The sequence below is a fragment of the Thamnophis sirtalis genome, unplaced genomic scaffold (genome assembly GCF_051295495.1).
Source record: "Thamnophis sirtalis isolate CommonGarterSnake01/CBP01778 unplaced genomic scaffold, rThaSir2_p1.2 scaffold_14, whole genome shotgun sequence".
In the NCBI taxonomy this organism is placed as follows: Eukaryota; Metazoa; Chordata; class Lepidosauria; order Squamata; family Natricidae; genus Thamnophis; species Thamnophis sirtalis.
Window position 1 is genome coordinate 28,181,550 of NW_028261394.1, and position 14,300 is coordinate 28,195,849.

Consider the following 14,300-nt stretch of genomic DNA (forward strand, 5'->3'; position numbering starts at 1 on the left):
GCACATATGTGCTAGTCATTCCTGACTCTAGGGGGCGGTGCTCATCTCCGTTTCAAAGCCGAAGAGCCAGCGCTGCCCGAAGACGTCTCTGTGGTCATGTGGCTGGCATGACTAAACACCGAAAGCGCACGAAACGCTGTTACCTTCCCACCAAAGGTGGTTCCTATTTTTCTACTTGTATTTTTACATGCTTTCGAACTGCTAGGTTGGCAGAAGCTGGGACAAGTAACGGGAGCTCACTGTACGCGGTGCTAGGGATTCGAACCGCCGACCTTTCTGATTGACAACTCAGCATCTTGTTTAGAACTTTTTTTTTTTTGCATAATCAGTTTGATATTTACGCTGTTACTGATTGGAAAGAACAGTATACAAATTTAGTAATTGCGTAATTTGGATGGTTCACCTTTTAGTAGAAGCTTCAGCTTGATGACTAAGACAAACAACCAATTAAGCAATTAAATGTTACTGACAAGGAAAAGGAAAACCCTGCAACACACCAACCACCGTGCAAATTCCCTCCCAAGCAACGTGGTGCTTTCCTGGTATGACTTATTTACACTATTTTGAGGCGTATAATAAAAGTTTAAAATAAACGGCTGCAGCCTAAATAAAAGAAGAATTAGGGGTGACAAGATAGCAGTATTTCAGTATTTGAGGGATTGCCACAAAGAAGAGGGGGTCAAATTATTCTCCAAAACACCAGAAGGCAGGACAAGAAACAATGGATGGGAACTAATCAAGGAGAGAAGCAACCTGGAATTAAGGAGAAATTTACTAACAGGGAGGACAATTAACCAGTGGAACAACTTGCCTCCAAAAATTGTGGGTGCTCCATCACTGGAGGTTTTTAAGAAGAGACTGGACAGTCACTTGTCTGAGATGGGTATAGGTTCTCCTGCTTGAGCAGGGGGCTGGACTAGAAGACCTCCAAGGTCCCTTCCAGCTCTATTCTACTCTAATATTCTAAACTTGTCTGTTTGTGCTATAACATCACAGAAAGAATAAAATCAGATCAAAGACCCAATGCTACACCCCATCTTTCAGAAAAGGACAACAAACAAACCCTTCAAAATAAATATTTTACAGCAACTCTTTTTCAACTGTTAAAATAGCTGCATTTTTTCCTCAGATTTATACAAATGTTTTGGATGTTGCTCCTTGACATCCCATCATGGATCTCTTTGAAGGTTTCCCACAATTCTGGCGGATAGCACAAGAAACCCAACGAACTAGATATATGTATCTGCCATATTTTCTCTCCTCTGTCACTCAAACGTTTTGAGAGATACACGTACAGAAAAGAACACAGAATAATAGAATTGGAACGAGATTCTCAGTCCCCCAGGTCCTGGTTGTCCCAAAGGTGCTTTTTCAGGAGGCAACTGGACTCCCTTGTTTTTTCTTTGAAGAAGTTTCGCTTCTCATCCAAGAAGCTTCTTCAGCTCTGACTGGATGGCGGTGAATGGAAAGATTCATTCATCCAGTCAGAGCTGAAGAAGCTTCTTGGATGAAAGCAAAATGTCTTCAAGGAAAAACCAGAAAGTCCAATTGCCTCTTGAAAAAAAGCACCTTTGGGACAATAGAATTAGAAGGGACCTTGGAGGCCTTCTACTTCAACCTCCTGCCCAAGCAGAAGATCCTATACCATTCCAGACAAATGGCTGTCCAATCTCTTCTTTAAAACCTCTAGTTGTCATGCCTGCAAGCCATCTTTTCTTTTGGACTTCAGACCTGCCACACTGTCTACTTTCTATTGTGGGAAACATGGGAGGGGGATTTATATGGAGTTGGATGATATGTAGCCATAACAACATTATTCTTAGAAAATCAAGGTCATCTTTCTCTCTGCACCTGGCTGGAACTGGATGGGAGGAATCTGTCTTCGTGGCAGTGGAAGATTGGCGCATGTGATGGACTTGTGGGTATTGGGGCAAGATCTTTAACTTTCAACTGGGTGGGGAAAACCGGGAAGCTTTCAGATTCGGGTTTTTCCAGATGTGCCAACATGGCTCTCTTAATAAATTGGACCTTTGAGGAATCTTTTGCCTTGAACTGTGATTTAATTTTGGATGCTATTTGGAACCCTGACTCTAGTAATGGAGCACCCGCAATTTCTGAAGGCAATCTGTTCTTCTGGTTTATTGTTCTCTCAAAATAGTGTAGATCCTACAACAATAAAGGAGTTAGTCCTAGGGTCCCTGCCATGCCTGTGTCTTGACCTGGCCTCACTCGATGGGCTGATATGATGGGATGAATTTATTTCCGTGGCTAAATCGCTTCACAGATTAGTTGTTCTCACTGTCAGGAAATATCTCCTTCTAGGTTGGATCTATCCTTGACAACTTATGGAGCATCCACACCTTATGGAGGCGAGTCGTTCCAGTGATTAACTGTCCTCATCGTCACAAAATATCTTCTTAGTTCTGGATCCCAATCTTCTTCAGTCTGATGTCTTCCTGACATCTTGGGATTTTCTCAACCGACGTTGGTTGAGCAATTCCAGAGCTCCACCAAATTGGAGAAGGTGGCGTGAAGCCAACCAAATCTTTTGATTTGGCTTTGGGTTTAGCAGGAGGTGTGAAAGCAGACACTGGGATTTATAAGCCATTCGTTTCTTCAAAGAATTAGGTCCACTCCACGCACCTTCTCCAAAGTAATCTCTATGCTCCTTTCATGCATGCTTTGCTTCTAGCCAAAGTCATCCTACACCTGTGGCACGCGGGCCACAGGTGGCACACAGAGCCCTTTACGGGCCCATGAGCCGTTTCCCTAGCCCAGCTCAACCGCGCGTGCCTCCCGCCAGCCAGCTGATTTTCGGGTCTGTGTCGCGCATGTGTAGGCTGCAAGAGATGCATGAGTGTGTGCATGCGCAGGGGGAGGTGGCATGGTTCCCCAGCGGCCCATTTTTGGTCCCAGGAGGCTTCAGGGAGGCCTACTAGGCCCAAAATGGGAAGCGAAGGGGGTTAGGGGTGGTCGTGCGTATGCGTGGATGGGCTCGCGGTGGGGAGGGGAGGAGGGTCACGCATACATGCACAGGGGGAGGTCGCACAGGCTTTGCATTTTGGGTGCAGGCACGCGACGACCAAAAGATTAGCCATCCCTGTCCTATGCAGAAACCAAGAAACTCTCCAAATGACAACCTATGCTGGTAGTCTTTGACTGGCGACCATAACTGAGCCCAAAACCTTTGTTGCTAATCGAGGCAGTCCCTGAGTGAGCTTTGCCCCATTCTATGACTTTTCTTGCCACAGCTGTTAAGTGAATCACGGCAGCTGTTAAAATCAGGAACACGATCGTTAATGTGAACCTGGCTTCCCCGTGGATTTTGCTTGTCAGAAGGCCACAAAAGGGGACCCCCATGACCCCGGGACGTTGTGACCATCATAAATATGAGAGTCAGGTGCAAGTGTCTGAATTTGGATCATGTCACTGTAGAGATGGCGCAACAGTCGCAGATGTGAAAGACAGTCGCAATCATAAATGTGTGTGGGGGGGGGGGGGAAATGTAATCATTTCACTTTGTTCACTGACACTGTATCTTTGAAAGGTCATGAAATGAACTGTCGTAAGTCAAGGAATAACTATGTAAATCTGTCAACCTGAATCTGAAATTAAAAGGAAGGAGGAACTCTCTTGGAGTGCCATTTGTCGGAAATGGTGCAGGGCCTTGATGGCAAACCTATGGGCCCTCTCTGTGGGCAAGCGTGCCGTCGTCAGCTGCTCTTCTGGTTTCTAGCATGTACATGCGTGCTGGCTGCCGGAGCGCCAGAAAACGGCCTGAAAACAGCCAAAACCGCCCCAAAAACAGGCCGTTTTTGAGGTCATTCTCCGGGCCGTTTTCAGCCATTTTTCAGGCTGTTTTTAAGTGCTCCGGAGAAAAACCAAAAACGTTTTGAAAATGGCAAAAAAACCCAGCAAAAAACAGGCATGCACGCACTGGCCAGCTGGTCTTCGGGCTTGCAGCACTCCGGCGCATGCACACGTGTTCCAGTTGGGCGCTCGTTGCCAAAATGGTCTGCCATCACTGGTGCAGGGTCTCCTGCTTGGGCGAGGGTTGGACTAGATGATCTACAAGGTCCCTTCCAACTCTGTTAATCTGATCTAACCTAATGTAATCTGGCAAAAGGGTTCTTCCGGACATGAGCTACCAAACAAGATTTGCCTCTTTGTAAATGTTGAAAACTCACCTCCTGGATGAGTGGCTCCAAAAGACTGATCAATTTGTTCAATGGTAGGAGGAATAGCTTGAGAGTTAAAATGAACACCACTAGGAAAAGTAAAAGAAAAAAAGACTGGTTAAAATCGAATTAGTCAAACACAAACCTACCCATACATTCATAAAAAGGTAAAGCTTCACCTCACATGTATGTGCTAGTCGTTCCTGACTCTAGGGGGCGGTGCTCATCTCTGTTTCAAAGCCAAAGAGCCAGCGCTGTCCGAAGACGTCTCCATGATCATGTGGCCGGCATGATTCAATGCCGAAGACGCACGGAACGCTGTTCCCTTCCAACCAAAGGTGGTTCCTATTTTTCTACTTGCATTTTTACGTGTTTTCAAACTGCTAGGTTGGCAGAAGCTGGGACAAGTAACAGGAGCTCACTCCATTACGCAGCGCTAGGGATTCAAACCGCCGAACTGCGAACCTTCTGATTGACAAGCTCAGTGTTTTAGCCACTGAGCCACCACATCCCTCGCACATTCATAAACTGCTTCCAAATCTTTTTATTTTCACTGTTTCTTTTCCCTCCCTGATTTCCACAACTTAACAAACTAGAATGTTCTCATTTTTTTTTTGCAGTGTGAAAACTTGCAACCGAAACCAACTACCTCGCTCAAAGCTATTTGTGATCTAAATGCCTTATTCTATCTCTGCTTCTAACTAAACCTGCTCAGATGTGAAATTCTAGGGCAGAGGTCGTTTGGTAAAAGGCTCAAAAGTATGTTTAATGCGCTTTCACACCAGGTACAAAATGCTTTGGTTGCAATGACTGCTTTAAGGGGTGAGAAACAGAATGCTTTTTCAAGCCCTTTTTTCTTAATTTCATCCTGTCTTCTGCAATCAGTGTTTTAAATTTGTAAAGGAAAAAAAAATGGGTTTAGAAGAGAAAGTCCATAGAATGAACATGCATTGTTGCTAAGTTTCTCATCACAAATTTAAGAACCAATTTTCTCTCCATCGCATCAAATATCTTTCAAGAAAGACTCCTATGTACATAAAAAAGGCAGGAATTTGGTTGCATAATTGCAGCCACTGTCCTTTCTCTTCTGGCACGCTCCTCCTATAGACAACTCAGCTGCTGCAGAGTTGAAAATGTCTTAATAAGTCTTTTTTGTGGCCAATGCAGAGCCCGTCTAGCTACTCACCAGTACTTTAACTTCACTTTAGTCAAGTCGTAAACTTCAATCACCTAAAACAAAAAGAAACAAAAAAACCTGTAACTAATTTCGTTGTCTTTATTTTGTACAATGACAATAAAGGCTATACTACTGTAAACACTATGAAAAATTAATCAATGACTCCTGGAATTGTAGGGCATATTTGACTTCTGTAAGGATGTTAGTCAAAGCAAAACTTAAAAACGTACAATTACATGCGAATAAAACAAAGGAAGAGAAGGATATTTAGTTCTAGCTGCTTCTATTTTGGGTTTGAATGTGCTTCTTTAACATCAGTCCCTCGAAGAGATGTGGACTTCAACTCCCAGAATTCCCCAGACAGCGAACTTCCAGGTTGCCTGTAGGACTGTTTTCCACCCTCCGGAGCCTTCAGGGAAGCTCCTGAAGCCTCCGAGGGCCTCCGGGGGGGTGGGGGGGTGGTGAGGCTGTTTTAGCCCTCCCCAGGCTCCTAGAAAACCTCTGGGGAGGACGAAAAGAGCGCCAATAACGGGAGGAGGGGTCACGCTGGTCACGTGTGCATGGGGGGAGTCGCATGTGCATGCACACTGGGGTTGCGCGCATAGCATTATGGGTGTGCGCATACCCGTGCACAACTCCTGTGCACTCCCCCAACTTTTGGCACATGATCCAAAAAAGGTTAGCCATCATCACTGGCCTAGAGCCATGGATCTGAAATGTGTGTTATGGAAAGCAGGAAGGATGTAAGAAAAAGTAAGAGAAGAGGGTGGGCCAGAATGGCAAAGAAGCAGAGGAGGAGATAAAAGAGAAGAAACGAATGCACAGCCATGGTAGAGGAACACAAGAAAAAGCTGAAGAGCTTTTTGGAGTATTATGAAGAACATCCAGAGAAGCAAATGGCGTTGATCTTCTTAGATGCACAGAAAGCATTTGATAACGTGAATTGGCAATTTATGCTAACACAACTAAAAAAGGTGGATTTGGGGGAGAGATTTATTAACATGATTAAGGCGATATCTTATACATCGAATGCAGCATTTTTTTGCCTCCCAAAGCCCCCCCCCCTTCACCAAAATGGCCAAGCAGATGCTGTAGAAGGCTTTCAAAGAGCTTCTGGGGGCTGGGGAGGGCAGAAATGAGCAAACAACTGGCTGCTTTTTGCCCCCCCTCCCCAGCCTCCAGCAGAACTCTATAAGCCTCCATAAGGCTATGCATGCAATTTTTTTTAACAAAAAAACAACGGGCCCATTTTTGTGAAAAACAGGCCGTTTTTGGGAGGTTTGCAGAGTGCAAACACTTTTTTTTCCTTTTGAAAAGCTCTTTAACTGATTGATGAGAATTAGATTGATCAAGTGCTGTGCCAGTCTTAGGTGCTGCAGATTGTCAGCTATTTCTCCAGCACATGGATAAATACACCTGAAAACATCTACTTACCTACCTACTCTCTCGCTCCCTATCTACCTACTGTATTTCTCTCTCTCATACACTTTCTCTCTCTCTATCCCTCTACCTACCAACCTACCTACCTACTCACTCACTCTCTCTCTCTCTCCCCCCATCTACTGTATTTCTCTCCCCCCCAACTACCTATGTACCTATCTACTCTCTCTGTACCTATCTACTGTATTTCCCTATCCATCTACTGTATTTCTCTCTCACACTCTCTCTATTTCTCTCTCTATCCCTCTACCTACCAACCTACCTACTCTCTCTCTCCCCCTACCTATCTACTGTATTTCTCTCTTTATCCCTCTACCTACCTACCTATCTACCTACCTACCCCCCCCTCTCCCTACTGTATTTATCTCTCTCGTTCTACCCCTTTATCTACCTACCTACCTACCTACCTACCTACCTACCTACCTACCTACCTAACTACTCTCTCTCCCTACCCACCTACTGTATTTCTCTCTCTTTCTCTCCCTCTCTATTCCTCTAACTACTTACTTTTTTTAATTTGCCTCTTCAAAACCTTGGTGTGACTTATATGTCAAAACATACGGTAATAAAAAAAATAGAAGAATATGGAGAAGTGGAGAAATATATTACAGATAAGCAGAAAAAAGAGTTAATGAAGAGAATAGATATTCAGATTACAAAGAAAGTAAAATACTTAGGGATTCAGCTGATAGCAAGATGTGTAACGATGAAAGAAGATAACTATCATAGATGGTTGAAACAAATTCAAATAGATCTGGAAAAAAAGAAAAAGCTGAAGAGCTGAGCAGAATGTCAACAGAACAAATTTTGATTTTGCCCTGGGTTAGCCTTTTTAGATACTTTTGGCCTGCATTATTGAATCTTCATTTACATATAACATCAACAGAAGTGATCAAGAACCCCATCCATCTCAAAAATAGATTTTCAGCTGCTGCTTTGCATATCATGGTCAACCAGGGTTTGCATTTCCCTGAATCAGAGGTGAAATGCTACCGGTTTGCTTGAACTGGTATACTTTAAAAATGGTAAAAAAAAGTTTAAAAAAAGGTCCGATGACCGAGCAGCACAGCTGGTTGTCGGAACTTTTTAAAAACCTTTTTAGCGTTTGTTTTTTTTTTACTACCAAACCGGTAATAGAAAAAAATGCTTTAAAAGGTTTTTTTTTCCAAATGATACCAATACTTTAAAAAGATGTGAATTTGCTAGAATGGCAGAAGGGCATTAATACATTTGTATGGGCAGGGAAGAAGCCGAGAATAAAACTAAAAATAATGCAAGTTGTACGTGAGAGAGGAGGTTTGAAATTGCCAAATTTAAAACTATATTATGAAGCAGTAGTTTTATCAGTAATCAGTGATTGGATTAACTTAACAGATGATAGAATACTTAATATCGAAGGGCATGATTTGGTATATGGTTGGCATGCTTACTTGCTATATGACAAAAAGGTGGATAAGAATTTTAAAAGTAATATTTTAAGGAATGCTCTACTGCGGGTCTGGAAAAAATATCAATACAAACTAAATGACAAGATACCTATGTGGGCAATTCCTAGACATGCAATAGAAAACATAAATATAGTACAAAAACAGGATGTAACTACATACAGACAGCTTCTCACCTTAGAAAGAGGTGTATTACAATTAAAACCCTTGAATGTACTAGAGGAAAAGGTAATTCAAACATGGTTTCAGTATGGGCAATTACAGGCCAGATGGAAAAAAGATCAAAAAATTGGTTTTATGCAAAATGAGGATAATTTACTAAAACAAATTAGGGATCAAAATCAAATGCATATAAAGAGACTATATAATGTATTAATAGAAATGGATTCGGAAACAGAATTAGTTAAAGACTGTATGATAAAGTGGGCACAAAATTTTGAAGAACTAATAATGTTGGATACATGGGAAAAGATATGGGTAAGAAATGTAAAATTTACACAAGCCCAGAATTTGAGAGAAAACTTTTACAAGATGTTTTATAGATGGCATTTAGATCATAAAAAACTGGCCTGTATGTATCTGAATTTACAACCTAAATGCTGGAGATGTGATTGTCTCGCTGCTACATATTATCATATATGGTGGACTTGTAAAAAGGTAAAAGCATTTTGGATAAAAATATGGTGGATTATGCAAAATGTTCTTAAAAAAAGGATAAAGTTTACCCCTCAGTTATTCTTGTTAGGTATAATTACTGATTGTACAGTTATAGAGACTAACTTGATTTTGTATTTAATAACGGCAGCAAGACTGTTGGTGGCGCAATACTGGAAGAAGGAAGACTTGCCTACTATTCAGGAATGGACATTAAAAGTAACAAACCTAGTAGAGATGCCTAAAATATCAGCATATCTCAAGGATCACTCAAATGAGAGATATAAACTGGAGTGGAGAAGATGGATTGACTATACTCAAAATAAATATGGGACTAAGAAATTCCAGATAGTTTATGATTGAAGAAACAAGGAATGATATAATCTGTTTAGAGTTCCTAGCAAAGAGGAGTTAAAGCTCAAATGAAAGATGATACTAACTTTCTTTAAGTTTATTTTAGAACATCTTTGTTAAAGATTTATACCCTGTATTCGTTCTGGGAAGTCAGGGGGCGGGGGAAGGTTGGGGGGGAGGTTCGGGTGGGGAGGGGAGGGGGGAGGTAAACATTTGTAAAAGTTTTTTTTTCTAAAATTTTCAATAAAAAGTTTTTTTTTAAAGTTCCGACAATCAGCTGTGCCAAGTGATTTATATTCGCTAGGAAGCAGGAAATCCTGCTTTATGGCGAATTTAAATCATGCGGCACAGCTGTTTCCACACACACACACACGCTGTTCTACTTACCTTTGCAGACTCAGAAAAGGCTTCTTAGTGCCTGCAATGCACATGCACACGAAGCAAACAGGTAGGAGACTTCAGAGCATTTCCCCCCCCTGCCCTGTATAAACTATGATTCACATGTGATAAACCACATGCTGCCCAAATGCCACTGGAGAGAGTGACTTCACCAATGGCTTACTTCAAAAGCTTCCATAAACCTGTGCACCAGGCATGGGGAGGGGGCGGGATGCATGCCCGCATTGCATTTTGTGGTTGTGTGCTTTGGACACTCGGTAACAAAAAGATTAGCCCTCGCTGTCGTAGAGGGATCCAAAATCAAGGCATTAAATCAAGACCAACAAAAGCATCCCTATCAACATCAGTGCCGCAGCCACCAGCCCGCCCGGTTAACACACAAGATGTAAATACTAGGGAGAAGTGGTAGTCATGGAGACCTAGTTGTGGCTCCCAACACGGTGTCGTTTTTTGCGATAACCGACACTGCCAACGTGCCTGGGGCTCCTTGGATAGAGAGAATTATAACATCTGGGCGTGCGCTTACCTTCAGCCTTTGATTGAAAGCATCAAAGAGCAGTTTGATTCCGTCCTGAGTCAGGTTAAGGATGAGGTCATGGCTGAGTGGAGACTGGAAAACAAATGAAAGAGAATCGTTTTGTGAGTTGCTGGTGGAGAATTCCCGGAGCCTCCGGTTTCTCTGAAAGCCAAAAGAAAGAACCGTGGCCACAATTTCCCTCCATTGGCACCAGGAAAGGCTGCATGTTTGCTGGAGGCTGCCAGAAAACAGCCAGCCGCAAAACTGCGGCTGCCAAGTTCCTTTTCCTCGTATTATTGAAATGAAATATAGAGGCAACAGGCAAGGCTCAGATTACGTTTAAAATCTGCTTTCACTGGAATAGCGGCCAAATCTTGTGTTTCTGGCTGAGAAGGAACAACCAAAATGCACCACCAGAGAAAGACACGGTTGAGCCCAACTGCAACCTTGCCTTTGAGAAATTAAAAAAAAACACTAGAATTCTGCTCCTTCACATCAACTTAGTGATTCTTGTTTCAGATTTTAAAATCCATTCTTATTATTAATAAAGGAGAATATTTGCAGCTCAGGGTTGTCCTGAAGGGGTCCTTGGGGCTCTCTGAGCTTGGTTATTTTCTTGCAGATGTTAATTACCCAAACTAGCTAACAACATCAGTATTATTGATGGTGTTACTTAGTTTGGGTAAGGAAACGTCTGCATGAAAACAAGCGAACTCAGAGAGCACCAAGGGCCCCACAGTCTTCCTCTTCTTCTTCCTCCTCCCCTCCCCTCCCCTCTGTAAGCACCCCTCTCTTCTAGCACTGATGATGGTAACTAGTTGAGTAATGAAACATCTGCAAGAAAACGAGCAAACTCAGAGAGCACCAAGGACCCCACAGTCCTCCTCCTTCTCTCTGACATTGATGAGGTTACCTAGTTGGGTAATGAAATGTCTGCAAGAAAGCCACCAAGCTCAGGGAGCATGAAAGGTTCCCATAGTCCTCCTTTTCTTCCTCCCCCCACCCAGGCTCTGCAAGCACCCCTAACTTTGATGATGTTAACTAGTTGGGTAATGAAATATCTGAAAGAGAACTACCCAGCTCAGAGAGCACTTACAGTTGTCCTCCTCCACCTCTCCTTCCTCCTAACTTTGATGATGTTAACTAGTTGGGTAGGGAAACGTCTTCAAGAAAACAAGCAAGTTCAGAGAGCACCAAGGACCCCCCCCCCCAATTCTTATTATTAGGGTTAATAAACGGTCCCTGCTGTTCCGTGGCCAATTAGAACAAGAGGGGATTATTTTATCAAACTCCTTCTCAGCTTCCGAAGGCAATAGATTGAGGAATGGAGGATTGACACAGGGATGTCAATTGCTTGAAAATCAGAACACCCTTCTGAGGTGGGTAAAATGAGAACTCAGAGGGGCAAGAGACTGACTCTGTAAACGGCTTAGAGGGCTGTAAAGCGGCATATAAGTCTGTGCTATTGCTATTTTCCTTCCTTCCTTCCTTCCTTCCATCCATCCATCCAGTATTGCAGGCTGACTCTGCCCACTGCCAGAAGTTCGATCCTGACCAACTCAAGGTTGACTCAGCCTTCCATCCTTCCGAGGTGGGTAAACTGAGGACCCAGATTGTTGGGGGCAATAGGCTGACTCTATAAACCACTAAGAGAGGACTGTAAAGCATGTGAAGTGGTATATAAGTCTGTGCTATTGCTATTTTCCTTCCTTCCTTCCTTCCAATCCATCCATCCATCCATCCATCCATCCATCCATCCATCCATCCATCCATCCATCCATCCATCCATCCATCCATCCATGAGGCACAGTGGTTAGAATGTAGTATTGCAGGCAAACTCTGCCCACCGCCAGCAGTTCAATCCTGACCAACTCAAGGTTAGCTCAGCCATCCATCCTCCTGGGGTCAGTAAAATGAAGACCCAGATTGTTGGGGGCAAATAGGATGACTCTGTAAACCGCTTAGAGAGGGCTGTAAAGCACTGTGAAGCGGTATATAAGTCTAAGGGCTATTGCTGTCGTCCTTCCTTGCTATAAGTCACTCTTCTTCAGTCCTGTTGTAACTTCGAAAGGCCACTAAATTAATGGTTGTGAGTCAAGGACTACCTGTCCTCAAAGGATTAAATCCAGATACATGCTTGTCAAAAACAGTCAATCACTCATGACTCTTAAGATACATTAACTCCCATCTCTGGAATCCCTCCCTACAACTCTTGGGCAACCTGAAAGAGTGAGTAATAGATTTGGTGTACCTTGTAGTTCCCCATTCCATCTATCGCTTTGAAGAAACTTCTGTTCCTCACAAGGAGGAGTTAAGAATTGCTCAGCTGGTCGCAGGCAGATTCCTAAGCTCATTTCCAGAAGCCAGCTGCTTTACACTGTATTTTATTTCAATGCAATGGCCTTTGACCCACTCAACAGAGAAAAGCTAAGCTTAAAAGAATTAGCAAGGAATTCAAATGTGCGTAGAGACTTTGGACTTAAAATGTCTTCTTTCCCACACTGAAGGATTTACTTGGATAGAACCATTTGTATTTTCAAACATCTGAACAGCGTCTTCCAGAAGCTACTGCTGATGCTACTCAGGAAATTTCAAAATTTAGAACACATTTCCTGAGCAGCGCAAGCAGTAGCTTCTGGAAGATGCTGTTCAGATACTTGAAAATACAACTGGCTCTATGGAAGCCTTAAGCACTCTTCTATTTATTTTTTACTAGTTGATAATCCGGCGTTGCCCAGGTATTGATTTATAGGGGGAAAATGTCCAGACCAAAAGTAATTTCTAATGTTGGATTTTCCCCCTTACCAGAGGGAGCCCCCTTATGGAATACTGTGAAGCCATTACCATGGCAACTCCACGGCGCTGCACAATAGAAGCCATTGTATGGCAGTACAGTAGAAGCTAATTTAGGGCACAACAGGCTGTATCTTAACAGAACACACACCCTGGGGGGTGTTGGGGGTGTTTTACCCCCACAATATTTTTCTCCAGAGAGTAAGTCATCTGTCTGAATTTCAAATTTGGTTGAAATTGCTAGAGGCATTCCAGAGTTATGCTGGAAAACACACACACACACACACACACACACACACACACACACACACACACACACCTGTTTTTATATGTATATAGAAGATTAATTTTTATTTAATTTATAGTCTCCCAAACCTCGTAAAATAGAGCACGATTAAAACAGAGTTACGTTCTCCTTTCTCAAAAGCAAAGCAGAACAGCTTTCTATCCCAAAGAGCAATGTTTGTCAACCTAGTCAACTTTAAGATGTGTGGACTTCAACTCCCAGAATTCCTCAGTGAACACACCGGCTGGGGAATTCTGGGAATTGACGTCCACAAATCTTAAAGTTGGCCCGGTAGACAAACAAGCCAATGCGGGAATACCAAGGAAGGCAAATATTGAAGTGCTTGTTAGAACAGCTATAGAAACGTCTAATCAAACTGTATAAACAACATGTTGCTATTATTTACAAAGGGTGAAGCAAGAATCCCCATGACACGGACTTAGATCAAGGCAGGGCAGAGTGCAGCATCAGGGCTGTGATGGCATGGGAGAATAATCTTGGGTGACACGGAACATAGAATCACAGGGCTGGAAGGGACCTCGGAGGTCTTCTAGTCCAACCCACTGCTTAAGGCAGGTCGTCTTATACCCGTGATGGCGAACCTGTGGCACACAGAGCCATTTGTTAGGGCATGTGAGGTGTTGCCCTGCCAGCTCCAGTGCGCATACGCACGCTGGCCAGCTAACTTTGGCCTTCTTTTAAGTCCGTTTTTCGTCCTCTGAAGCCTCTGGAGGGCGGAAAACGGCCCTATGGGCAAACTGGAAATCTGTTCGCGAACTTCCAGTTTGCCTGCAGGGCTGTTTTTTGCACTCCGGAGGCTTCAGGGAAGCTTCCTGAAGCCTCCAGAGGGCCACCGAGGGGGTGAGGAGGCTGTTTTCACCCTCCCTAGGCTCCTAGAAGGCCTCTGGAGCCCGGGAGGGCGAAAAACAGATCCATTGCTCACCAAAAGCGGGGGGGGGGGGAGAACGGGGGTCTCGGTCACATGCATGCAGGGGTGGTCACGCGCATAGTATTATGGGTGTGGGCACGCCCGTACATGACCCCCCTGCATTCCCTC

The 14,300-nt window shown here is 43.5% G+C and overlaps 1 protein-coding gene across 1 annotated transcript in view; it reads right to left on the bottom strand.

Moving 5' to 3' along the window:
• PHAF1 (phagophore assembly factor 1) overlaps positions 1–14,300 on the bottom strand; it is a 59,659-nt gene that overhangs the window by 24,377 nt on the left and 20,982 nt on the right. Inside the window, exons 4-6 of the mRNA XM_087728459.1 lie at positions 10,174–10,257; positions 5,365–5,408; positions 4,188–4,267 (exon numbers count right to left, since the gene is read on the bottom strand). Of these exons, the coding sequence (XP_087584585.1) occupies positions 4,188–4,267; positions 5,365–5,408; positions 10,174–10,257 (208 nt within the window). The remainder of the gene's footprint in view (positions 1–4,187; positions 4,268–5,364; positions 5,409–10,173; positions 10,258–14,300) is intronic.